Genomic DNA, 26,835 nt, shown 5'->3' with positions numbered 1-26,835 from the left:
GTGAAATCCATAGATTAGGGCCTAATGAATTTCAATTGACGTATTTCCTTATCTGAACTGTAACTCAGTAAAATCATTGAAATTGTGACTTGTTACATTTATATTTCTGTTCAGTATAGTAAAATATGTTATACCACCCAGCACTATAGATGAGAACTGTATTGTTTCTAACCTGATCATTATGTACAGATTAACAGCAACAATGAGTCTCTTTCTTACTTTGACCAATATATTAGTAATTACAACGACAAAAAACAAGGCTGACAGTATCATAAACTAAATATACTGAAGAATTGGCAGCATAATTCCACACCACCAAGCAGACCTGTGCGTGGTCTCATCTCATTATCTTCAGTACAGTCTCAGATGTTCAAGTTAGTGCAATCTCAGCTCCCTCTAGGGAGACTTATGTACTCATCAAAACAAGAATGCCATATTGAGCTGAGAGAGGAGCCAGTGTTACCGTAGAAACTGAAAACCCTTTAGACATATTACAGATACTGTCTGGAAAATAGCAATACAATACTCAGTGCACCTTTAGTTGTAAATTCCACAGTATATGGCATGCCATGTATTGATTGAAACAGGATGTCATATTATACATCAATAACGTCAAGTTCAGTGGTTGCCATGGCGCTGTGGGATCGCCTAGGCAGAAAACTCTAAATGTTGTGCATATGTTCATTATTTTAAGTGTTTTTAACTGCATTTTTTCAATCAACTTCTTTGGTTTTTAACTTAATGAGGGTTGATCTGAAATAACCGGTGGTAACCCACGGAGTTACAGGAATGATGACGGCAAGCCAGTTTATTCAGCTTGGCTTGGCTCCCTCCCCTCAAGCCACTGCTACTGACCGCCTAGACATCGGAAGCTGTGGAAGACCAACCGCCTAGACATCGGAAGCTGTGGAAGACCGACCGCCTAGACATCGGAAGCTGTGGAAGACCGACCGCCTAGACATCGGAAGCTGTGGAAGACCAACCGCCTAGACATCGGAAGCTGTGGAAGACCGACCGCCTAGACATCGGAAGCTGTGGAAGACCGACCGACTAGACATCGGAAGCTGTGGAAGACCAACCGCCTAGACATCGGAAGCTGTGGAAGACCAACCGCCTAGACATCGGAAGCTGTGGAAGACCAACCGCCTAGACATCGGAAGCTGTGGAAGACCAACCGCCTAGACATCGGAAGCTGTGGAAGACCAACCGCCTAGACATCGGAAGCTGTGGAAGACCAACCGCCTAGACATCGGAAGCTGTGGAAGACCAACCGCCTAGACATCGGAAGCTGTGGAAGACCAACCGCCTAGACATCGGAAGCTGTGGAAGACCAACCGCCTAGACATCGGAAGCTGTGGAAGACCAACCGCGAACTGCAAGATCCCTACATTAGTTTTTGTTTTCAATGCGGCTGACATTCTTGTTTGTAATGAAAAGCTCTATATAAAATAAATAAATATATTATTATTATCTCAAAGATTTAAAAAAGCACCACCATTATTTTAAGGTCAAAGTAAAACGCTGACATTCAACATCATGCAATGTTTATTTCCCTTGTGTGTGAGCACAGCCTTCTTTTACACGCCTTTACTGTGTCAGCTAGTTTAACACACATCTTCAGAGGCACCACCTGGGATGTCACGTCGATTAAGGTGTCTCAATCACACACAGGCAAAATCCATGCCTCGTGCCAGCTTAGAATGGCTCCAGCCAGCACTTTAGTCAATGAATATTTAAATAAATGCTGTAATCACTTAGCATTTAGGAGACCATCAAATGTATGTGACGCTTTAAACCCTGGAATACTAGGCATTAATTTTTCAGGACACGCTCATCTAGATCATCCAGGAAGCCTTATTTCCACCTATTCATTCAATTTAGGAGTTTACTGATTAACGCATGGGCTCTGTATCAACATTGGGCCAACAACTAGGCACAAAACACGAACACAGACAGAAATCCCAGTGTGGGAGCAATAAAAGAGAAGGGAGGACAGATTGATGAGAACACAGAAGTATTTTAGGAGAAATTCTGACATGCCACCACAGCTCACGCTCCCTGGTGGACTTTAATCAAATCTCTTCAGGCCCCTGGTGATGGATTCTCATTTAGAGCTTCATCTCTTGAAAGTCTAACTCTGGGAAAAGTGGAAAGCAGTTTCAGGCAGCATGGAGGGAACATTTATTACTAACCTGTCAGACATTAGGCTGTCTGAACTCATTGGCGCATGCAGAGCTACCACCGGCATTTCTCATCAGGATTACATAAAAGTAAGACCTAAAAGGCTTGCCAGGATTCAAAAACGCACAGATGCTAAATCTAAGAGGGTTTATAGATAATATAGTGAAGGTTATGAGACAAGGAAGTGAACAAACACGAAAAGCCTTGAGCTTAACATTGATACAGCTCATTAGATAATATTTGTACCCATTTGGACACCAAAACTATGTGTAAAACTTGAATCTGTTCATTGGTCAGTCAAGCTAAGTAATTAACAATAAACTAAACTTAATTTGCTGCATAGAACACTTAAGAGAGATGGTCTTTTAGGTATCAATTGAAAGCAATAAATGATAGCACCGGTTCAGGTACAAAACACTGTAGATGTGGTAACTGAGCACAAGAGCACTACCAGGTCCATTGAGAATCGGTTATCAAAGGGTGGTATGGATACCTCTTCCCAACACCTGCATTTGCATATGCTTGTTATACTAGGTATCCCCCAGAGAGAGTGGGAAAAGAATAGACATGACAGCTGCCATCTAGAAACTGTGGACGGCCTCCTGAAACGGATGACAACAGCTGCTTTCCAGTTCTCGGACTCTGCCGGATATAATTATTCCAGGAGGAGCAGAGAAACACTGGATTGGCCACCAGGTTGCTGCCAAGTTCCCTGCAAAGATTACTTTTAAAATACCAACAAAGGGCGGTTACCCCTTCTAACGTTAACTTCTGATGCAGAGAGTCCGGGCATTGTGGTTCTCCTGGCATGCCATCACAGTAATACACTTACCCTGGGTTTGGAAATGAGTCAAGCAAAACGCCATCTGTCCGAAGTGGGGGCTTTGTTTGATAAGTCTTAGTCTTGGGAGATATCTATTTAAAAGAGTTGGAGTGAGTGGTGGTTAAATCAGCTTCACTCAAACTTCAGCGAGCTCAGTGGGCTTGGTAGGGCCAGCATCAAAATGTTCATGTCTGTGTACTGGTCTGTGCGAGGATGATAAGGGACTCCAAAGCCTAACAGCTTTGTACATGAAATGTTCTTTACGTGACTGAACTGTGTCACATCGGGAAGCACATCACATAAAATCAACATATACAGTCAGGTCCAAAATTATTGGTACCCTTGATAAAATAAATACAAATACTGAGGTATATTATATTAATACAATTACTCAGATAGAGATTTTGTTTAACAAGTACTATGATTTTCTCTCGACTAGATGGATGTCAAAATTATTGCCACCCCTGTTTTCAATACCTTACCTTGTGTACAGCTGTTACAGTGAACCAGCAGTCAAGATTAATGACTGCAGTCAAACACCTCATTGCAAAATCATGGGTATTAATATGGAGTTGGTCCCCCCTTTGCTGCTATAACAGCCTCTACTCTTTTGGGAAGGTTTTCCAGTAGATGTTGGAACATTGCTGCAGGGATTGCTTCCATTCAGCCACAAGAGCATTAGTGATGTCGGGCATTGATGTTGAGCGACTAGGCCTGACTCGCAGTTGGCGTTCCAATTCACTCCAAAGGTATTCGATGTGGATGAGGTCAGGTCTCTGTGCAGGCCAGTCAAGTTCTTCCACACCGATCTCAAACTATTTCTGTATGGACCTCGCTTTGTGCATGGGGGCATTGTCATGCTGAAAGAGGAAAGGACCTTCCCTAAACTGTTGCCACAAAGTTGGAAGCACAGAATCATCTAGAATGTTATTCTATGCTGTAGTTTTAAGATGTCCCTTCAATGGAACTAAGGGGCCTAACCCGAACCATGAAAAACCAGCACCAGACAATTATTCCTCATCCACCAAACTGTACAGTTGGCACTATACAGTCGGGCAGTAAGCGTTCTCCTGGCATCCACCAAACCCAGATTCATCCGTCGGACTGCCAGATGGTGAAGCGTGATTCATCACTCCAGAGTCCAATGGCGGTGAACTTTACACCACTCTAGTCGACACTTGGCATTGCGATCTTATGTTTGTGTGCAGCTGCTTGGTCATGAAAACACATTTCATGAAGCTCCTGACAAACATTTTTTTGTCCTGAAGTTGCTTACAGAGGCAGTTTGGAAGTCAGTAGAGAGTGCTGAAATTGAGGACAGATGCGCTATGATTTTCAGCACTCGGGGGTCCCGTTCTGTGAGCTTGTGTGGCCTACCACTTCGCAGCTGAGCCGTTGTTGCTTCTAGAAGTTTCCACTTCACATAACGGCACTTACAGTTGACCTGGGGCAGCTCTAGCAGGACAGAAATTTGGCGAACTGACTTGTTGAAAAGGTGGCACCCTAGTCACTGAGCTCTTCAGTAAAGCCATTCTACTGCCAATGTTTGTCTAGGTCAAAGGGTGTGGCAGATCTAGCAATGCGATGCAGTGCGTTAGACCGCTGCACCACTCGGGAGGCCCTATGCTTATACGTTTTGAAAAGGTTTGTAACAACTAAAGTGGCCAAATAACTCTAAACATAGCCTTTTAGGCCCATGATCCCAGGAACACTGTTGGAGAGCCCATATCCTAGTGATACATGTATTCTTATAAGCCCAGTCAATGAGCAATCGTGTGTGAAAACCTTGTTCTGACTGGCCCCTATTTAAAAAGAGACAGCTTTCACGTGCTGCTCTGTTGATTACTACATTCTTCAAATTAAGCACATTCATCTGCTTTATAAACCACACGTATCTTACATTCGCTATTCAAGTGCAGGCTATAGATTAACTTTTTTTATGGCCATTCTAAATAAAATAAAAATTCCCCACATATTACAGGCTCTATGTAAAGACCAGATTGAATTGAGAATAGTCTGATGGGTGAGAATATCATATGCTTGTCAACTTGTGAATGAGAGACTGATGAAGTGTGTGCAGCCTGCGCAAGAAACAGAGCAGCGCGACTGCCTTTCATTAAACTCTTTTCAAATAATCATTTGTTGCATCATGCAGCCTTAAGCCGAAAACGCATGGAGGGACGCCGTTGAAATTTGCGTGTGACAGTAGTGCGTGTCAATTCACACACTATGTAGTGTATGCCTACTTAATTATCAAGAGAATCCATATAAACAGTTGTACTTGTAATGTTCGCTATGCCCTTGTATATTATTGTCGCGTTTCTTTTTGACTCCCCTTACAATGCATTCGGAAAGTATTCAGCCCCTTTCACTTTATCCACATTCTGTTAAGTTACAGCCTTATTCTAAAATGTATTAAATGTTTTAATCATGAATCTACAAACAATACACCATAGTGAGAAAGCTAAAACAGGTTAAAAAAACAACAAACAGAAATAACTTATTTACATAAATATTCAGAGCCCTTGCTATGAGACTCGAAATTGAGCTCCGGTGCATCCTGTTTCCATTGATCAAATTTGAGATGCTGCTACAATTTGATTGGAGTCCACCTGTGGTACACATTCAATTGATTGGATATAACTTGGAAAGGCACAAAGCTGTCTATATACGGTCCCACAATTGACAGTGCAATGTCAGAGCAAAGACCAAGCAACGGGGTCGAAGGAATTGTCCATAGAGCTCCGAGACAGGTTTGTGTCAAGGCACAGATCTGGGGAAGGGCTACAAAACATTTCTGCAGCATTGAAGGTCCCCAAGAACACAGTGGGCTCCAAACGGAAGAAGTTTGAAACCACCAAGACTTTTCCTAGAGCTGGCCGCCTGGCCAAACTGAGCAATCGGGGGAGAAGGGCCTTGGTCAGTGAGGTGACCAAGAACCCGGTGGCCCCTCGTACAGAGCTCCAGAATTCCTCTGTGGAGACGGGAGAACCTTCCAGAAGGACAACTATCTCTGCAGCACTCCGCCAAATCAGGCCTTTATGGTAGAGTGGCCAGATGGAGGCCACTCCTCAGTAAAAGGCACATGACAGCCCGCTAGGAAGTTTGCCAAAAGGCAACTAAAGGACTCAAACAAGATTCTATGGTCTGATGAAACCAAGATTGAACTCTGGTAGATGCCAGGAGAACGCTACCTGCCCGAATGCATTGTCAACTGTAAAGTTTGGTGGAGGAGGAATAATGCTCTGGGGCCGTTTTTCATGGTTTGGGCGAGGCCCCTTAGTTCCAGTGAAGGGAAATCTTAACGCTACAGTATGCGATTCTAGACGATTCTGTGCATCCAACTTTGTGGCAAAAGTTTGGGGAAGGCCCTCGTTCAGCATAACAATACCCTTGTGCACAAAGCGAGGCCCATACGTAAATGGTTTGCAGAGATCGGTGTAGAAGAACCTGACTGGACTGCACAGAGCCCTGATATCAACCCCATCGAGCATATTTGGGATGAATTGCAACGCCGACTGCTGGCCAGGCCTAATCGCTCAACATTAGTACCCAACCTCACTAATGCTCATGGCTGCAGCAAATGTTACAACATCTATTAGAAAGCCTTCCCAGAAGAGTGCAGGCTGTTATAGCAGCAAAGGGGGGACCAACTCCATATTAATGCCCATGATTTTGGAATGAGATGTTCATGACTTTTGGTCATGTAGTCCACACAAACCAGGCTCTTTATTTACTACTGCTAATAGTGCACATTCCCTGATACATGTGTAAATATTGGACTATAAATTGTGCCTTCCTGTATTATACTTACGCTAAAATGTTTATTCAATTTTTATATTTTATTATTTCTTATTGTTGCATTGTTGAGAAAAAACTTGTACGCATTTTGTTGGACAGTGTACACCACGTATATAAAATACATATACATCTAATAAAATGTCAAATTTGAAACTTATTATAAATAACGTACACTTCAAAAAAATAATCCTATAGCTGGGGCTGAGCTCCAAACAAGTGCAAAGAATGGACAAGAAACGCATATTTCAGAACGGCAGCCTATTTTTTTGCAAACAGTGAGTGAGCTATTATAATCTTAATTCCTCACCATCCAATCTACTCATCAAATTAGGAATAGTAGGCTCTTACATTAGTCTGAAACTACTAAGATGGATGCATTAAATGCTTCCCCAAACTTGAATCTCACGCACAGCCTAAGAGCCCGGTCATTCGTCAGAGACAAATCTCATCTTTATAATATCCTTAAGGCAGTGGTTCCCAAACATTTTAAAGTCGCGTACCCTTCAAACACTCAACCTCCAGCTGCGTACCCCCTTCTAGCACCAGGGTCAGCACACTATCAAATTTGAGAGTTGATTTTTTTTCTTTTTCTGCCAAGCACACACTATATAATACGCTCATTCTTATGTTTAATTCATGTTGTCACAACTCGGCTTGTGGGAAGTGACAAAGAGCTCTTACAGGACCAGGGCACAAATAACAATTATAATCAATAATTGTACTCTTTAATTTCGCTATCGTACATATCAAACTTTATTTGTTCATCGAAAATGGGGAATAACTCACCACAGGTTAATGAGAAGGTTGTGCTTGAAAGGACACACATAACTCTGCAATGTTGGGTTGTATTGGAGAGAGCCTCAGTCTTAAATCATTTCCACACACAGCACATGTCTGTATTTAGTTTTTCATGCTAGTAAGGGCCGAGAATCCACTCTCACATAGGTACGTGGTTGCAAAGTGCATCAGTGTCTTAACAGGCGATTTGCCAAGGCAGGATACTCTGAGCGCAGCCCAATCCAGAAATCTGGCAATGGCTTCTGATTAAATTCAATTTTCACAGAACCACTTGTTGCAATTTTGATGAGGCTCTCTTGTTCAGATATCGGTAAGTGGACTGGAGGAAGGTCCTTGTTAGTGCAGACAGAGAAGAGCTCCAAATTCTTAATCATAGCCTCAATTTTGTCCCGCACATTGAATATAGACGCGGAGAGTCCCTGTAAGTCTAGATTCAGATCATTAAGGCGAGAAAAAACATCACCCAGATAGGCCAGTCGTGTGAGAAACTCTTCAAGTGAAAATTATGGTCAGCGAAGAAAACTTTAAGCTCGTCTCTCAATTTTAAAACAAGGTGTCAATACTTTGCCCCTTGATAATCAGCGCACTTCTGTATGTTGTAAAAGTGTTAAATATTTGCTGCCCATATCATTACACAGTTGAGAAAATACACAGTGGTTTGCAGAAGAGGATGTCTTCCTTAATTGAACCCCCATAAATGTAACTGACATAAACTGGGAGCTGTGCCAGGCCCGCCACGTCTGTTGACTCATCCAGCTGTAACGCATAGAAATCACTGGCTTGTATGTGAAGCAGTAATTGTTTCAAAACATCTCCTGCCACGTCAATGATGCATTGTGAAAGTGTTGTTTGATGAAGGCATTTTTTTGTTGGGCCTATTCCCCCCTGCATTGTCCCAGACATATCTGCGGCAGCAGGAAGAATTAAAGTCCTCCACAATAGTATGGGGCTTGCCTGTGCTAACTACTCCCGTAGCTCACCATATAAGACACTTCTAGCCCCTTCTTATTAATGGTATCTGTTGCTTTTATACATGTCTTACTACTCGAAAGTCTTTCATTCTCGCTCAAAAAACTCTTGTGGCTTATTTTTTTTATTTAAATTGCCATGTTTTGTTTATAAATGTTTGCGCAAAAGTGAAGGTTTCATTGTGTTGTGAGATGGTACTATGCACATTAAATACACTGTGGCTGAGGAAAGGCACTACTCCCAATATAAGTGAACTCCAAATCAATGTAGGGGTCATATTTGCGCCTCTTCGATGGTCCAACGTCACTGTCTGTTCGGTGCTTTCCCGGGTAAGGGATCAGTAGCTCTTTCGGCTGCATGAGATTCACAACTGTCAGTGTCCATGCTAGCTGGGCTAACAACAAATGTAGAATTACTGATACTAGCATTGGATGTGCTCATGGAAGCAGAACAACTTGTGTTGTCGACAGGTGCACTACTGCTGATAGTGGTAGCAGTACTACATGTAGAACTGGTATGTGTCTCTATGGGCCTTACTTTTTTTTGAACCATTTATCCATTTTCGAGCCAATGGAATGAGCAGCTGCTACGTTTGGCTACATACGGACCGTTAGTGGAATTCCCGCGAGAGAGTAACAGTTAATGTGATTGGATGTTTATTATTTGACATTGTGTTGTTATTTTGCTGAACACTAGATCGTTTAATGTTATTTTTGGCAGTGAAACGAGGCTACTCAGGCGATAAAAAAACCTCACCCAAATGTATAGCCCTGTTGGAAACTATAAATGGACTGCTTGAAAATGTGACAAAATAATAATAATTTATGAATCACATTTTAATTTGGCGTACCCACGACGGCAACCCAGTTTGGGAATACCTGCCTTAAGGTATCCAACTACTGGACATTGTGCTTATATGATCAATAGCACCTTTAGAAACAAGATGCTGCATCTTTATCTTGCCCAGAGAACTTGAAGATTAAATAAGACCTTGAAGACTAAATAAATACTCCAGGATCACAAAACCACACAAAATCAAAACTTCAAATGACAAAAAAAAACTTTAAACTCAAGGACAGTGTAGAAGGCACTTCATTTAGTTAACAAGCTATATCTGACCCAAGACTTTCCCAATTCCTTTCAAATCCTTAACAAACAAGCACGAAGTCTCCCCAAGCTTTAGCCTGGATAAGTCTGGCCTGCTGCTTTATTGAGGGCACCATGGCTGCGCTCGCAGGCTTTGGGGAAAAGTGTTAGCGATGATAAATGAGACAACAGTGGAGGGCTGAAGGCACGTTGCCCAGTGGAGACAGCCTGTAATGCTCTAATTGTCTCTGTGTGAGTGGGAGGATGGCAGAGTGAGAAGTGTTCAGTATGGCGGTGCATAGTTCAACACACAGCCCCTATCAATACCAGGAGGAAGCAGCCTGGTTTACCATGCAGCTGGTAAAACATAAGAGCAGACTTCAGGGCCAACAGAAGATGAACGAATTGAGAAAAAAAGCTACTTTAAAAAATGGGCAGATTTAAAGCTGTAATGTGTAGGTTTTTGTGATACTCAACCAAATTCACAGAAATGTGTTATAAATCTGTAATTATCATTGAAAGCAAGTCTAAGAAGTTGTAGATATGTTTCTATGTGCTCTATTTCTATGATTCCAGGTCTTCTGCATCTTACTTTAGGTTTTGTACACTAGCTTCAAACAGCTGAAAATACAATATTTTTAGTTATGGAAAATGTATTTCACAGCGGTATGTTTAGATGGTACAATAATTGTCTACACCAGTGGTCCCAAACTTTTATTTTTTGATTATACCCCTTTTCTCTCCAATTTCATGGTATCCAGTAGTTCCAGTCTAGTCCATTCGCTGAAATTCCCATACGGACTCGGTAGAGGCGAAGGTCAAAACACAACCCAGCCAAGCCGCACTGCTTCTTCACACAATGCCCGCTTAACCCGGAAGCCAGCCGCACCAATGTGTCGGAGGTAACACCGTACACCTGGCGACCGTGTCAGTGTGCATGCACCCAGCCCACCACAGGAGTCACTAGTGCGCGATGGGACAAGAACATCCCTGCCGGCCAAACGCTCTCCTAACCCGGACGACGCTGGGCCAATTGTGCACCGCCCCCATAGGTCTTCTGGTTGCAGCCGGCTGCGACAGAGCCTGGACTCGAACCAGGATCTCTAGTGGCCCAGGTAGCACTGCCTTAGACCACTGCGCCATTTGGGATGCCTACCAACCTTTTCTAAGTCAAGATCACCAAGTCAAAATGCAAGCCGATCTCTACTGCTCAGATTATTAGAATGTGTTTAACATGAGGTCTGTGCTGTAGGCCCAATACATTAGTACTGCATATTGTCCACGCTTGAACTGCCCCACCAATTGTGTGTGGCTCAGACCATTTTCTAAATTAGATTTCAACATTTTAGGTATATGATCACACTGCTAGATCATTTGTTGCATTACTTCGGATGTCGGATGCGAGGCTCCCTCCCCCAGCTGCCCAGCTGATGGCGAAACTTAAGTCAAACTGCATTATTCATACCTTGCCTTCCCGGCGCTAGGGCTGCTGAATCAAGTGCACCTACCACCAACAGTGCAAAATGAAAAAAATAAATTGCAAGGCTTAATCATATTTTTTTACAGAAACGTTTGGTGAGCGACGAGGAATGGCTTGGAGATCGACCGATTGGTGAACAGTGCGCGACACGATTGTTGCTTGTTTTGTCACAAACTGATATTAGGCGAAATATTAGAATTTTAGCAACCAGGAAATGCCGGAGGTATTTCTACATAGTATTTCTTTAAAGAAAGATGGGGAACGTGGATTCTGAACCCAATGAAATGAGGGATAATTGTGAAGTATTTATCAATGTCTGATTTAACTCAATAGGAAGTCTATGTGTAGGAGTTGAGTCAGCGTTGAACGAGATCAGGGGGGATAGGATGTGTATGATAATCCCACCCATGACGCCACATTCAGATGTTGCATTCATTTTCCCCTTATTAGTCTCCCGCGTCACTGAAGAGGCCAAATAGGAACAAAGCTAAACAGAGCAGGAGACGTAAGGTAGGCTATACACCAGAGTGGTAGGAGGCATCAGAAGAGCTGTCGGAAGGGGGATTAGAGCAATGCCACCCTAACACCTCCGGAGTATCTATCACTGCAAGCCAGCATTAATGTAATGACACTGGGTGTGTTTGATTGACAGGAGAGAAAGAAAGAGTGCTGGCATGGTAATTATGCTGAGGTTGAAGACAAGATTTTTAATTTCCACATTACGCAAGACGAATTCAGCAGGCGGGCAGACGGACACAAGCTGAGCAGAGGGGGATTTAATATTACACGGAGAGGAAGAGGGACTCGCCTCTGCTGAAGACACCCCAGATGCTTTGTGACCGGGATCTTGCGTAAGAAAAGGAACTCCTCTCTCAGTCTCATCATCACGTGGCAGGAGTGGAGCCAATTCAGCTGGCGATAGAGAAGCTCTATGGAGCGTTTGGTATGTCTGCAGAAAAGCATGTCCCCTTTTGTGAAGATAACACTTCACATGACTCACTAGAGGGGCTGACATTAATGACCCTGTAAAGTACCATTGTGCTTGTCCCATTCTCTCCTCAATGAATTCTGTTCCAATCTAAAAGCTAAGTGCTACATCGGCATCAGGGGACTCTGTGTTCTTCGTCTGACATTGGCTGAAGAAGAGAGAATGCTCCTTCTGCCTTTGTTACAAAGACGAAGGGGTAGAGTGTGGCCCTCACTTTTAGAGACTGCCTCTCCTTTTGAAGCTAGACTGGAGTTCAATAGCAGCATCCTGACAGAAGTATCACTTTAAACAGCCACGGTTTAACGTAACACGAGTGAAGGGGAGCTAGTGAATGGAGTCAAACCCATTCAGGATGTGATGGATTTCAAGAGGGGTTTGGGGGGGAGAAATTCTAATGTAAAATGGAGGAGAGAGACTTACCTCAGCGTACTGCTTGCTGGCTTCTCTTCTGGCAGCGTTCTCCTTCAGTCTCTTCTCCTGTGGGAGAGAAGAGGGAGACTGAGTTTGGAGCAATGTCAGTCTGACCAGATTTTGTGTCGTATATCTCTGACAATCCATGCCTTTCAGGGCAGGTTGTTTTGGGTTGAAATGGCTGTATTTCATTAGATTGTCAGAGATTCCATGAGAGGATATGCTTTCTCTTTTTTGTTCTATGTAGTTTTTTTAAATGATAAGATTCACTGGTTACTGCCTCTAAGCTAAGACATAGAAAAGAGGGGATGGAAGGAAAGAAAGCAGACAGAGGAGTGGAGGTTAGACAGGTCACAATAGAGTATCGAGAGGCAGCCACATCCTTCAGGTGGGAAAAAAACACCAAACAAATCTAAACAAAATGGCTGACTTGCAAAAGACAGTCCAAAATAAAGCAGACCTCCACCATTATCATTTGTCCAACACGGCATATTCAGAAAAAACTGACCACAGTAAACGACTTGACACGGGAGTGAAACCCTCGCTAGAGGGGGAAAATAATGAGTGTGAGAAAACAGAAGCCTATTTATATGCGGCGGGAGAAGGCATTAGGAAATGTCAGCAGCTGATACATGAGTTCTTAATTTCTGCTCCAAATGTCACTCAGTGAAAACCACATTTTGCATTAGAATGTGTGTGTGTATTAGGGTTGAATATTTTCCCAAAATGTTCCATCCAGAGAATAAATAAGTAATCCAGTATTTCCCGCACAAACCAGAAGTGTCATACTAAAGCATATAGCTTTGATTAAAGCTTTGATCGGCATTAAAATGAAAGCCTGATAACCCCTACATTAAAATACATGTTATGAGCCATACATTAAATACATTTTATGAGCCCAAGGCCAAATGATTGTGTCATTATCCAATACATAGAGACTATTGTTAGGTTCTAATTTTCAGAGTATAAACTCCACGGATACTATGAAAGCGCAAACCAAGTTTATTCTTCTTAGAGGATCAATACAGCCGCATTAGACAAAGACATTGTTCACACAAGCACTGATATTTAACCATTTCTCCTAGGCTGAGTCTCCTCCTACACATCTGAACAAACATTGTATCTTTATTGCTAGGCAGGAAACTAAGTGATATACGGGCCATAAACTGTTTTCTCCCTTAACGTGACCCTTTATCATTTTACATTTTTTTATTTCACCTTTACTTAACCAGGTAGGCTAGTTGAGACCAAGTTCTCATTTACAACTGCAATCTGGCCGAGAGAAAGCAAAGCAGTTTGACACATACAACAACACAGAGTTACACATAACCCAAAGTGATGAAGCTGTTTGTATGTGGCTGCTATGAAAGTGAACTGTGTGTGCAGATGATCAAGGGTGTATTCATTCTGCCGATTCTGTTGAAAAACATTTCTGAAAAGGAAGCAAATGAAATGAAACAGGGATAAATATAGCTGAATTTGTCTAATCGAAACGTGTTTGCAACTGCTGTTGGGACTAATGATTACACCCTAGATCAGCTAGATGCAGGCAAGAGTGTGCAAGGCGGTATTGAATGAGTCACTCTCTGTCACCTTGATTACTCCAATTTGTCTCTCGACCTGTGCACCTACGTTATCAACTTTCATTTGTAGACTAGGTTGTAGCAACCTTATGATGGGTATAGGACAAAATTCTAGTATCATGTAGTAGTCTAAATCTATCGATGTCACATTGAGCTGGGTGAATGGAATATGAATGACAGTCATCCAATATGCTGTAATATAATTTTTATTTATCCTTTATTTAACTAGGCATGTCAGTGAAGGACAAATTATTTTACAATGACATCCTACCCCGGAAATAAGGTCAAGCAACAAAAAGAATGGTCCTCCCTAATCTTAAACAGCAGCGACCGCCACTAGTGTGTGTGTGTGTGTGTGGTGGCGAGGACCAGCCATCCACTCCCTCCTCATTTGTCTGTGATATGGGAGGAAGGCTAGAACCGGGCTCTCATTGGTTTTCAGGCCACAAGGTATGAGCAGGGGGGAGGGTGTCTAAAGCATTTTACAGAGCTAGCGAGGAGCACAGGTCCGTGACCGAATGAAAATATGGGAATCTACTCTGGCCCGGCCTCCAAACGATGCAGAAAAGTGGTAGAGGGAGAGCGATAGCAAGAGCATAAGAAAGGAAGTGGGAGAAGAGAGAGCGAACACCAGAGGGAGTCGTGACTAACAAATAAGTTATGGATCTATTAGGACGGTCTGGGGAGAGTAATACATTTTCCCCACTGAGCTGCCTTCCATTAGTAGGGGCCACGGCCACCAGACTAGTAACTGCCCATCTAGTTGGCAGTCTGTCAGCATGCCTCCGGTCCCTCAGTCAGCATGCTGTGTGCAGTTACAGTAGCTACAGTGGTCCAGAGCGATTGGCTCTCTACTGTAGAAGTATAGGTGGCAAGTTCAGTTAGAACGTCAAACTAAAACGATCACAACAGTGTTTGAGTAGGGCCTTAGTACAGCCAGAGACAGAGAGTTAGCTACATGAGGGATATTTAGCACGCCAGCCAGCCAGGAATGATTCATGTTGGTGATTGCTGCTAATTGATTTCTGGACACGTGTCTGAGTGTCGGAGGCAGCTTGCTGCACAGAAATTTAAATGGATTTTTAAAGTGTCTGTTTTTCCCTTCACGCGTCAGCCGTCATCACAACAACCATTCTTGGCAATGCTCGGCGAGCACGACAAATGAACGGGACAAGGCGTTAATCACAACAGCCATGCCTAATAGACGTGCGGGGGGAGTGCCTGCTGCATAACTTAATTGTCGAGACCATGAGATGAGCCACTCGAGGGCCGCCCTTTACGGGGGAGGTGGCTCACCTACACAACACTTCAGCAGAGCTAATGCATGCTTGACATTAACCACATTTTCATCCACAGTTTGAGTAACGTCATGTTTTTTTAATCACAACAGATGGTGGAAACAGGTAGCTTCGGTACAATTTTATAAATGGCGACAGAATTTGTTCATTCGACACGGTGGGATCTTTTTGTGTCTGTAAAATTAAGTATGTGAGAAATGGTGGTACAAACGCCTTTATGCGCAAATATTGATATAATAACCATCATATCGAAGTAAACTTGGAGTCGTGCTTTGACATGGTGTTGTCCTCCCAAGGTGACTCGTGAAACCATGCAGTTTATTAGGCTACAGATGAAATACGGTATGATGAACTCCACAGGGTGGTGAGAGTGCACTGTGATCTCGATGCTCCTTTCAAATAAATAGAGGGTCTTACTCTGGTGACATGATGATTGATGCTTGACTGCAGTTTGACAAAAACAAATATTATTGCTCTTATCCATAATAATTATGTAGACTAGCCTACTCGCGCTCTAGCCAACAGCTCACAGATACAGTGCATGTGCCAAAACCAGAGTAGGTACACTTCTATTTAACTCAATAGTTTGTGACAAAACTATCGGTAGAGTTGAAAATGTGATGGAAACACATTGAACTTTAGATTTTTATTTGGTACATGAAAACTTAAGCAAAAACGTACATTGAGTGCACTAGGTCATCACGCACTGACTTTTATCCGCAACAAGTCCAAATGGTGGAGAAACACCACTGGTGGGAAAATGCGCAAATTTTCTTTATGTTAATTACAGAATATTCAAATGAAAATCAAACTTTTTGTCACAAATCACTCAAGTAATTAGTAATTTGTGTAAGTGCTGTGCTTGTTGAATGTCCTTCCCTATAAGCGTGCTGAAAGTCTGTTGTCAATTTGTTTACTGTAAAATACATTTACATTTTACATTTAAGTCATTTAGCAGACGCTCTTATCCAGAGCGACTTACAAATTGGTGCATTCACCTTATGACATCCAGTGGAACAACCACTTTACAATAGTGCATCTAAATATTTTAAGGGGGGGTGAGAAGGATTACTTTATCCTATCCTAGGTATTCCTTAAAGAGGTGGGGTTTCAGGTGTCTCCGGAAGGTGGTGATTGACTCCGCTGTCCTGGCGTCGTGAGGGAGTTTGTTCCACCATTGGGGAGCCAGAGCAGCGAACAGTTTTGACTGAGCTGAGCGGGAACTGTACTTCCTCAGTGGTAGGGAGGCGAGCAGGCCAGAGGTGGATGAACGCAGTGCCCTTATTTGGGTGCATTGTATCTGGTCAAACAATTTTTTCCAAAACTTTACTAAAGGTTGGTAACAGGTTGATCGGTCAGCTATTTGAGCCAGTAAAGGGGGCTTTACTATTCTTAGGTAGAGGAAGGACTTTTGCTTCCTCCAGGCCTGAGGGCACACACTTTCTAGTAGGCTTAAATTTAAGATATGGCAAATAGGAGTGGCAATATTGTCTGCTATTATCCTCAGTCATTTTCCATCCAAGTTGTCAGACCCCGGTGGCTTGTCATTGTTGATAGACAACAAAAAAAACTGTCTTCCACACTCACTTTCCGGAATTCAAAATTACTATTCTTGTCTTTTAGAATTTGGTCAGATATACTTGGATGTGTAGTGTCAGCATTAGTTGCTGACATGTCATGCATAAGTTTGCTAATCTTGCCAATTAAAAAATAATTTAAGTAGTATCAGTGGGTTTTGTAATGAATCTGATTCAATGAATGATGGAACGGAGTTTGCATTTCCCCCAAAATGTCATTGAAGGCGCTCCAAAGCGTTTTACTATCATTCTTTGTTTTAAAGTGTAGCTTCGTCTTTTTATTCAGTTTAGTCAAATTATTTATACATTTGCAGTACGTTTGCCAATCGGTTGTGCAGCCAGACTTATTTGCAATTCCTTCTGCTTCATCCCTCTCAACCATAACATTTTTTAAATTCCTCATCAGGTTTTGATGAACTGTAACCTTTGCTAGTAAAGTGAAATACTAGTGGGTTATTTAGCTTTGAGTTAATTGAGTAGAAGGTAATTGTATAAGTGTGAAAAATAAATCCCTGACATTGACTACACTGCTAAAATGACTTTATTCTGTTCTATATGAGTTTTCTACACATTGTGCAATGTATATATTCCCTCATCAACACTCACCACATGCCTTTCAAAGGCCAGTCATTACTACTTCCAATCAAATCATAAGATAATAATCTCATAAAATAAAATAAGGTAGCAACGAGTGGGTGAGACAATAGCATCCAGCAGTCAATATTTATCCCAGCAGTCAATATTTATCCACTGGCAAGGAAAGTACTTTCTCTGCAAATCAGATAAGCTGAGCAAACTTTCTGCAGTTATTTTAGTGGAGAAATGAAGCTCGCTCTCGAAAATATTAACTGAACCTGATCTCCCCGTCTGCCTGTGGGCTCCCAAGCTGTGTGCCAGACTCAGACATGTCTGTTATTGCCATTTGGGTTTCAACCTGCGATATACTATATATGGGATTAAAAATAGAACCTGGAGTGGGAGGGATGGGTGCAGCACGACAGGCTTTGCCTTCTCCTCTGGGCAAATCTAGAACACTCATATCCAAACAGAGCTTCATCCCCAGTACTGTACTAGCTCACATTTTTTAGCTTTTACTGCAGTAGAACTAAGACGTTTTTTTTTAATAGCTTACATTTTGACCTTGTTATACATAAAGGCAAAAAAAAAAAAAAAGGCAATTAGATATCAATCATGTTTATGGAGATAGATATATATATCTAAGCCCAATACAAGGCCTATAAAGACCACCTAGTTTCTGATACATTTTTCTGCCCTAATCTAACAGGTTATTGAATTGAATGTGCAGAGCCCATTTCTAAGCACATTGAATGCTTGGTCTTGCCTTTCCTTTCATCTGGTCCCCACTGATACTGTGCAGCTCCAACAGCTGCTTCATGTCATTCCAGAGACACATCTGGCCCATGCCTGTCCTCAATCACTGAGGTTATAACCTCAGGGCGCGTGTGTGTGTGTCTATGTGTATGTGTGAGCGTGCACGTGTCACAGCTGTGACATTTATTTTTCATACAGTACCTGCTGGGTGCAGAGTGGGGGAGATTAAGTTGGAGCATTTAACTGGCTCCGTTGACAGCGATTCGTATAAACATCCAACCAGGTGCTAAGGTACCATAAGGGACCTTGCCGCAGTAACAATACAGGAATATATTATGTCATGTACATTATGATTATGCAGTTTGTACTACTTCATTGTCACCCCCCTTCAGTGCAGGAGGAGGATCACCATTAGGTTCAAATGCTGCTTTCCCAAATGATGCAGGGAAATAATCGACTAACCTCCTGCCCGAGGCTGCTGTATGGGCTAGTGAAGCAACCGTTTGACACTGTGGCTGAACTACAGTCTGACCCTGTGTTTATGCTTCTGTCTACAGTCTTGCCTGCTTTTTCTGCTTGATTTGATGCATTTTTTTTGGCTGACCTTTGACGGCTGTGCGGCAGTCTTCACCCGTGTGTTTGTTTAACTTAATGATTGTACTACTGTCTTACCCTGTGTTTCTCTTTGACTTTACGCCTGTACTCCAGCTTGTCAAACTCCTGGTCCTCTCGGCGCAGCCTCTCTCTGGCCTCCTCCACATTGATGCCCGACGTGCAGTCATCCTCCTCCCCCTCTGTGGCTGGCACGGCCGTCCTCTGGAGCGGGGGCCACTGCTGCACCATCTGGAGAGCGAGGGGCATAGACCAACACAGAGTTAAATCACAACACTGCAATGGTGCCATCTCATTTTCAGCTGGATAGGAATCAACACATATGCACACACAAAAACATTTATCCACACACAAACGCACACATAGAAGAGGGCATACAACACACGTTTAGTCTCCTTAATTACATTTGCAGCTGGCTGGGATTCAATGCAGCCAACACAACTAAATATCACAGGTGCCATCTAATTTTCTCTGAATGATGGTTGTAATGGCAAGCAATTACACTGAGACTCATAATTGTAACTTTAAAATGTATACCAAAGAAAAAACATTGATTTCAAAGTTCAACAAAACTCTAGGCACAAGGACTACTTTTTATGTTCCACAGAATTTTACAAAAACACATTTATAGGAAGAACTGTACAGATACAAAGATTGGTAACAGAATAAAACCGAGGAAGATGTTACCGTAATTAATACATACATTAAACAATAACTGGAAAAACTGTGCAGATGCAACATTTGGTAACAGAATTACAGTAAAATCTCAGGCAGTTTTATTGTTACCAAACGTTATATCTGCACATGCTTTATTTATAAAAATGATTGCGCAAATTATTCAAAGTAGTCATTGTGCATAGAGTTGTTTGTTTTGTTCAACTTTAAAATCCATGGTTTTTGTTTGGCAGATATTTTAAAGTGAAAAATGTAAGTGTAAATCGGTTAGCGTGGAATTGCCCGTAAACAAATGGGTTCTCTCATTTAGCTGATGCAGAGCCTGAAGCCAAAAAATTGTATCTCTGGATCTGACTCAAAATAAAATGGAATGTAGATAAATGTTTGCACAAACCTGTCCGTCTTCAGTGAAAACTAATTTGGTGTTGACTTGGAAGTTTCTCTTCAGGACTTTCTTGGCCTCTTTGAACTTGGTCTCTTTTTCTGTTTTCTTAATGGTGTTACTGTCAGTTTCCTGTAATGAGAGAGAAAATGATAACAATGCTGCATATATTTACATTTATAAACTGGGTGGTTCAAGCCCTGAATGCTGACTGGCCTATGACAAAAAACACATTTTTACTGCACTAATTACATTGGTAACCACTTTATAATAGCAATAAGGGACCATGGGTTTGTTATATACGGCCAATATACCAGTGCTAAGGGCTTTTAAGCACGACGCAACGCAGAGTGCCTGGTCACAGCCCTTAACCGTGGTATACTGGTTATATACCACCACCTATCGGGCCTTATTGCTTAAATAAACCTAACACAATCGAACTGCTAATGTAACACCTCATAATATTGATCATGTTGACTTCCCTTCCTGAAATGGTCAGTCCCTGTTACATGTAGCTAGACAACTTTGCCATTATGTCAGCAGGTTAAGACCGGAGACTCAGGAATGCTGACCAAGACAAACTAAGCATCTTTACAGAGAGCCATTAGGAGTGTCCACACATTGCCTCAGCGGATTTTATTGCAAAAAAAAAAAATGCATTTCCCAGCCCCTGACAGAGTGCAGTTTTGCGATCTCTATTGGTAGTAAATAGTTTAATTCTTAAATTAATGTCAAACAATTTACAGGGCAACTGGCCTATCTTGAGGTAGGAATCAAGACAAAGTCAGTAGTACACTACAGCAGCAGCCTACTCTCTCAAAGTGAGCCTCGGATATGCCAGAGTAAAAAGAGTATATACAGTATGAGTCAAAAGTTTGAAAACACCTCATTCAAGGGTTTTTCTTTATTTTTTACAATGTTCTACTTTGTAGGATAATAGAAGAGAAACTATGAAATAAAATATGGAATCATGTAGTAACCAAAAAAAGTGTTAAATCTAAATATATTTCAGATGAGATTCTTCAAAGTAGCCACCCTTTGCCTTGACAGCTTTGCACACTTGGCATTCTCTCAACCAGCTTCATGAGGTAGTCACTGGAATGCATTTCAATTAACAGGTGTGCCTTGTTAAAAGTACATTTTTAGAATTTCTTTACTTCTTAATGCGTTAGAGCCAATCGGTTTTGCTGTGACAAGGAAGGGTTGGTATACAGTTGATAGCCCTATATAGGGTAAAGACCAAGTCCATATTATGGCAAGAACAGCTCAAATAAGCAAAGACCAATAGTTACTTTAACACATGAAGGTCAGAAATTTGAACGTTTCTTCAAGTGCAGTCACAAAAACCATCAAGCGCTAGGTTAAAATAGGCCCATGAGGACCGCCACAGGAAAGGAAGACACAGTTACCGCTGCTGCAGAGGATACGTTCATTAGAATTGCCAGCCTCAAAAACCGGCAAATAACTGCACCTCAGATTGCAGCCCAAATAAATCCTTCAGAGTTCAAGTAACAGACACATCGCAACATCAACTATAAGAATAAGAGATTTGCTTGAGCCAAGAAACACAAGCAATGGACATTAGACCGGTGGAAATCTGTTATTTTGTCTGATGAGTCCAAATTTGATATTTTTGGTTCCAAACAATGTGTCTTTGTGAGACGCAGAGTAGGTGAACGGATGATCTCCGCATGTGTGGTTCCCACCGTGAAGCATGGAGGTGGTGGTGTGATGGTGCTTTGCTGGTGACACGGTCTGAGATTTATTTAGAATTCAAGGCACCCTTAACCAGCATGGCTACCACAGCATTCTGCAGCAATACACCATCCCACCTGGTTTGCCCTTAGTGGGACTATCATATGCTGCATATGTGGGAACTCCTTTAGGACTGTTGGAAAAGCATTCCAGGTGACTACCTCATGAAGTTGGTTGAGAGAATGCCAAGAGTGTGCAAATCTGTCAGAGGCCAAGGGTGGCTACTTTAAAGAATTTCAAATTATATTTTGATTTGTTGAACACTTTGTTACAGCATGACTCCATACGTGTTATTTCATAGTTTTGATGTCTACACTATTACTCTAGAAAATGGTAAAAATAGGTGTCCAAACTTGACTGGTACTGCATATGCAGTGCATTCGGAAAGCATTCAGACAGACTTATTCTAAAACAGATTAAATTGTCCCCCCCTTAATCTACACACAATTGAATTTTCAGCAAATGTATAAAAAAAAATACCTGAAATATTACATTAACATAAGTATTCAGACCCTTTACTCAGTACTTTGTTGAAGCACTTTGACAGCGATTACAGACTCAAGTCTTCTTGAGTATGACGCTACAAGCTTGGCACACCTGTATTTGGAGAGTTTCTCACATTGTCCTCTGCAGATCCTCTCAAGCTCGGTCAGGTTGAATGGTGGGCGTCGCTGCACAACTATTTTCAGGTCTCTCCAGAGATGCTAGATCGGGTTCAAAGCCAGGCTCTGGCTGGGCCAATCAAGGACATTCAGAGACCTGTACCGAAGCCGCTCCTGTGTTGTCTTGGCTGTGTGCTTAGGGTCGTTGTCCTGTTGGAAGGTGAACCTTCGCCCCAGTCTGAGGTCTTGAGAGCTCTGGAGCAGGTTTTCATCAAGGATATCTGTACTTTGCTCCATTCATCTTTCCCTCGATCCTGACTAGTCTCCCAGTCCCTGCCGCTGAAAAACATCCCCACAGCATGATGCTGCCACCACCATGCTTCACCGTAGGGATTGTGAGAGGTTTCCTCCAGATGTGACGCTTGGCATTCAGGCCAAAGTGTTCAATCTTGGTTTCATCAGACCAGAGTCCTTTAGGTTCCTTTTGGCAAACTCCAAGCGGGCTGTCATGTGCCTTTTACTGAGGAGTGGCTTCCATAAGGCCACTCTGCCATAAAGGCCTGATTGATGGAGTGCTGCAGAGATGGGAGAACCTTCCAGAAGGACACACATCTCCACAGAGGAACTCTGGAGCTCTGTCAATGTGACCATCAGGTTCTTGGTCACCTCCCTGACCAAGGCCCTTCTCCCCAGATTGCTCAGTTTGGCAGAGAGGCCAGCTCTAGGAGTAGTCTTGGTGGTGCCAAACTTCTTCCACTTAAGAATGATGGATGCCACCGTGTTCGAGGGGACCTTCAATGCTGCAGAAACTTTAGATACCCTTCCCCAGATCTGTGCCTCCACATAATTCTGTCTCGCAGCTCTAAGGACAATTCCTTCAACCTCACAGCTTGGTTTTTGCTCCGACATGCAATGTCAACTGTGGGAACTTATATAGACAGGTGTGTGCCTTTCCTAATCATGTCCAATCAATTGAATTTACCACAGGTGGACTCCAATCAAGTTGTAGAAGCATCTTAAGGACGATCAATGGAAACAGGATGCAACTGAGCTCAATTTCGAGTCTCATAGCAAAGGATATGAATACTTATGTAAATATGTTTTTTAATCTTTAATAAATGTGCAAATATTTCTAAAAACCTGTTCTCACTGTTATTATGAGGTATTGTGGGTAGATTGATGAGAAAAAAAAACATTGAATCAATTTTAGAATAATGCTGTAACGTAACAAAATGTGGAAAAAGAATGCACTGTAGATAAATAATTATCCGTCAGTCGGGGTCTTAACTTCCTGTTGAGAGTTAGAATAGTAGACTACACAATGTGCCACATTTGAGTGTGCATTGGCAGTTTCTTGTTATGTCAGTCCCTGACAGTAGCTCAATTAACAATCAAATAATCTTTTTGCTGACATGGCTAAGTTATTCTAGCCTGTCATGTCCGAATGTGCGCCCAGGGGCCCTGACCTCCAGGGGTCCCCATTCAGGAACCCTTGTGATTTTGTTAGTCACTCTCAATCAGATATATTAACATGGCATTAATCATGGAAAAAAATTGTGTAGAATTGCAGGATATTAACTTTAGTCTCGTTTGGTTACCAAGGCAACTACCGTCACTATTAAACTTGCTAGCTACTTCAGTGGATGTTGAAAACATTTCTACCTGCAAGTGTTTTAAATTATAGCCATGGTATAAAAGGGATAATTAACTCTGGGCTCTGGAAAATAATTACAACTCAATATAAGGTCAGTGCCTCAACTCGTTCATTATCATTCAAGAAATTAACACAATTTCAATTGCTCCTTTAATTAGAATCTGGCCTAAATACAACCTGTAGGCTTTATAGTGCTCCAATGTTTGCCCAGATTTAGATCTCTGGTTAAGCGGTTGACAAGGACACGAGGCATAACATAAACAAAGGGAATCTGATGAACATCTTTCAGTCCCGAATTGGCGTTTTGCGACAGTGATTATCCCCTAGGAATGATTCTGTGCGAACAAACGATGTTGTCGATGTAGTCAAAGCAGGAGGATAAATCAACTTTCCTTGACACATCCCAAACAATGTGCTCCATATCCAGAGCAATAGAGCACTTTACCTAGGGTCTTAATCAAACAAGCCCTTGGAATATGACTTGACTAACCAGCACTAGACTCTGCTGAGCTGGCACTCAGAAGATAAATATTGCATGCCAGATTATTAAGAAACCATTTTTCACTTCAGAATGACCTAGGGCTACAAGGCGCTGCCTCAATGGCCGGCTTTCAGAATTTCTACCACACAGTTTATGTAGGCGTTCTCACTAAACCATATGTTGATGTATTTGGGGTCCAATTGGCAAGGTGGTGCATTTTATGGTTCAATAAATGAAATTCCTCCCTTGGGGACATTGATCGCCATCTTCAATTAGGAATAACTGATGTGAGCTTTTGTTAAAGAGAAAAACGTGTTTAAAAAACATGTGGCGGTAAAAATGAAATAACAGCCCATGAAATTGTTGGCTATTATGCTGGGATACTTTGTCATACCGAAAGACATTCGATTTTCTGTACAGCACTTTGAGATATCAGCTGATGTACGAAGGGCTATATAAATACATTTGATATGATTTGATTTCCCCCAGCCAAATGAAGGAGAATTGTTCATTTTCTCAATAGAAATAGAATGAAAGAATTAATAGAACGGAAGTCAACTCAACTGACATTACAACAACAAATACATTCCATTGCATGAACCACATCAGTTAGCATAATTTGAATGAACATCCTACATTACCATGGCAATCCAGCATTAGTTGATAGAACATTCCAACTTAGCATGAAAATAATTTCATCACAATACCAGGCAGCCATGGTGAGTGTACCCATGAGTTTCCCAGTCAAATTGCCAGGGTTAGCGCTTCCAAGCCAGTTCTATTAATTATATTTCTATGACTCACACTATTCATCTATTGAAGGTTCTTTTTTGAGTCATCTCAGGAAAAAAGGACAGCAAACCATTACGTTTCTATAGTTTGTTCTGCTGACAAACCCAGAGTCTGCCATCAGAAGGTAGTGCCATCAATTTCGAGAGCCCTATTCAAAAGACACATGAAGTGTTCTGAACAAAATGAACTTCTTTGCACAACAACAAACACTAGCAGACTACTGGAGCAATGCAATAATGTGTGGCAGAGGAAAAGATGTTGGGGGGGGGGGGGGGGGGTTCATTCATTCAGCCAACTACTGAATTAGACTTCAACATTCAACCTGTTACAAAATTCACTTCGTAAACATAATGAGGTCAGCACATCATTAGCAGTACAAGACAACAACCACCGTCCCACCTCCCTTGTCAAAACCGAATCAGTAAATGTCACTCCCTCTCCATCCCCAGTTTCTATCTCCCCACTGAGAATCTAATTGGAAGGCGCCTGCGTTGGGATTCTCACCTCAGGACCTCATTTTCTAACCCTCCCAGTTTAATAAGCGTTTCCCACAGGAGGCAGAGTCTCGCCGCGATTCTGAATCAATTAAATATCATTGGGTGTGAAGTTATTGCACTGCATTTATGGAAAAATGATGGGCCCCGTCAAAAATAAATTATTGAGGGACAAAAAAACTATTGAGGAGGAATCCAATACCAGCAGTTTGCACAAAGGCACATGGCTTTCTGTATGCATTTGAAAAGACTTAAGAAGATGGGGGGCCACAGAGTCAATTCTTACCCCATCTATATTCCAGACATTTTTATCCCAATTTAAGAGCATGTCTTACCAATTTGCTTTGCTCTCCTCAACCTTTAGACTTCCCAGTGCATGCTGCTCTTATCTTAAATGTTAAAATGTTCTCAGGGTTAGGTAGCTGGCAGGTTGGCCTCTTGAATGGGAACGACAATGGAAATTTGCAATATGTGAGCTTACCAGCTAGAGTCGGCAAGCTGTTTTCGCAGCGAAGAAACTCGCTAATCTAAAAAAGGTCCTACCTTTCAAAGTTGAACAAAATCTTAATTAAAAAAAGAATAATTAGCATGTTTGTACGTATTTAGCAATTTCATTAGGCAAGGACAAACAAACTTCAACAACGATTCAGGTGAAACCACAAGACTCAATGAAATGTGATGCTTAGACACACAGTATATCATAAGCAGAGGGTAAGTTAAATCTCACAGAGGGGTGATTTATTGCTTGTTTCATCACTGGACAGTTGTGCGTTGAGGAGCATTCCTCTCACTGTCAGCCGAGGCTGCCCATTATGACATGAATGGCTGAGGGCAAATGAATCAACTAGAGTGTGAATCAGACGTTCATCAATCAATTAACCAAACAATCCTTCAATCAATGGGCCGGATCAAACACCACTGTCAACAGGGGGGAACGGGGACATCAAAACAACCTGAAAGGACTTAGCATTATGCAAATGGTTGGAGTCTCTATAGTCTGATCGCTTGAATTATTCCCTTTACCCATTAGTATGCTGAAGTGTTGGTCCCATTTTTCATGA

At 42.0% G+C, this 26,835-nt stretch overlaps 1 protein-coding gene across 2 annotated transcripts in view; it reads right to left on the bottom strand.

Annotated features, from left to right (window-relative positions):
• Positions 1–26,835, bottom strand: part of ddx10 (DEAD (Asp-Glu-Ala-Asp) box polypeptide 10) — a 90,157-nt gene that overhangs the window by 7,843 nt on the left and 55,479 nt on the right. For both annotated transcript variants that reach the window (XM_046304478.1, XM_046304479.1), the window contains exons 14-16: positions 20,009–20,128; positions 19,000–19,170; positions 12,547–12,603 (exon numbers count right to left, since the gene is read on the bottom strand). In XM_046304478.1, the coding sequence (XP_046160434.1) occupies positions 12,547–12,603; positions 19,000–19,170; positions 20,009–20,128 (348 nt within the window). The remainder of the gene's footprint in view (positions 1–12,546; positions 12,604–18,999; positions 19,171–20,008; positions 20,129–26,835) is intronic.

The sequence above is a fragment of the Oncorhynchus gorbuscha genome, linkage group LG16 (assembly GCF_021184085.1).
Source record: "Oncorhynchus gorbuscha isolate QuinsamMale2020 ecotype Even-year linkage group LG16, OgorEven_v1.0, whole genome shotgun sequence".
Taxonomy (NCBI): domain Eukaryota; kingdom Metazoa; phylum Chordata; class Actinopteri; order Salmoniformes; family Salmonidae; genus Oncorhynchus; species Oncorhynchus gorbuscha.
Note: the sequence above shows the minus strand (reverse complement) of the source record. Positions and strands in the feature narration are given on the sequence as shown.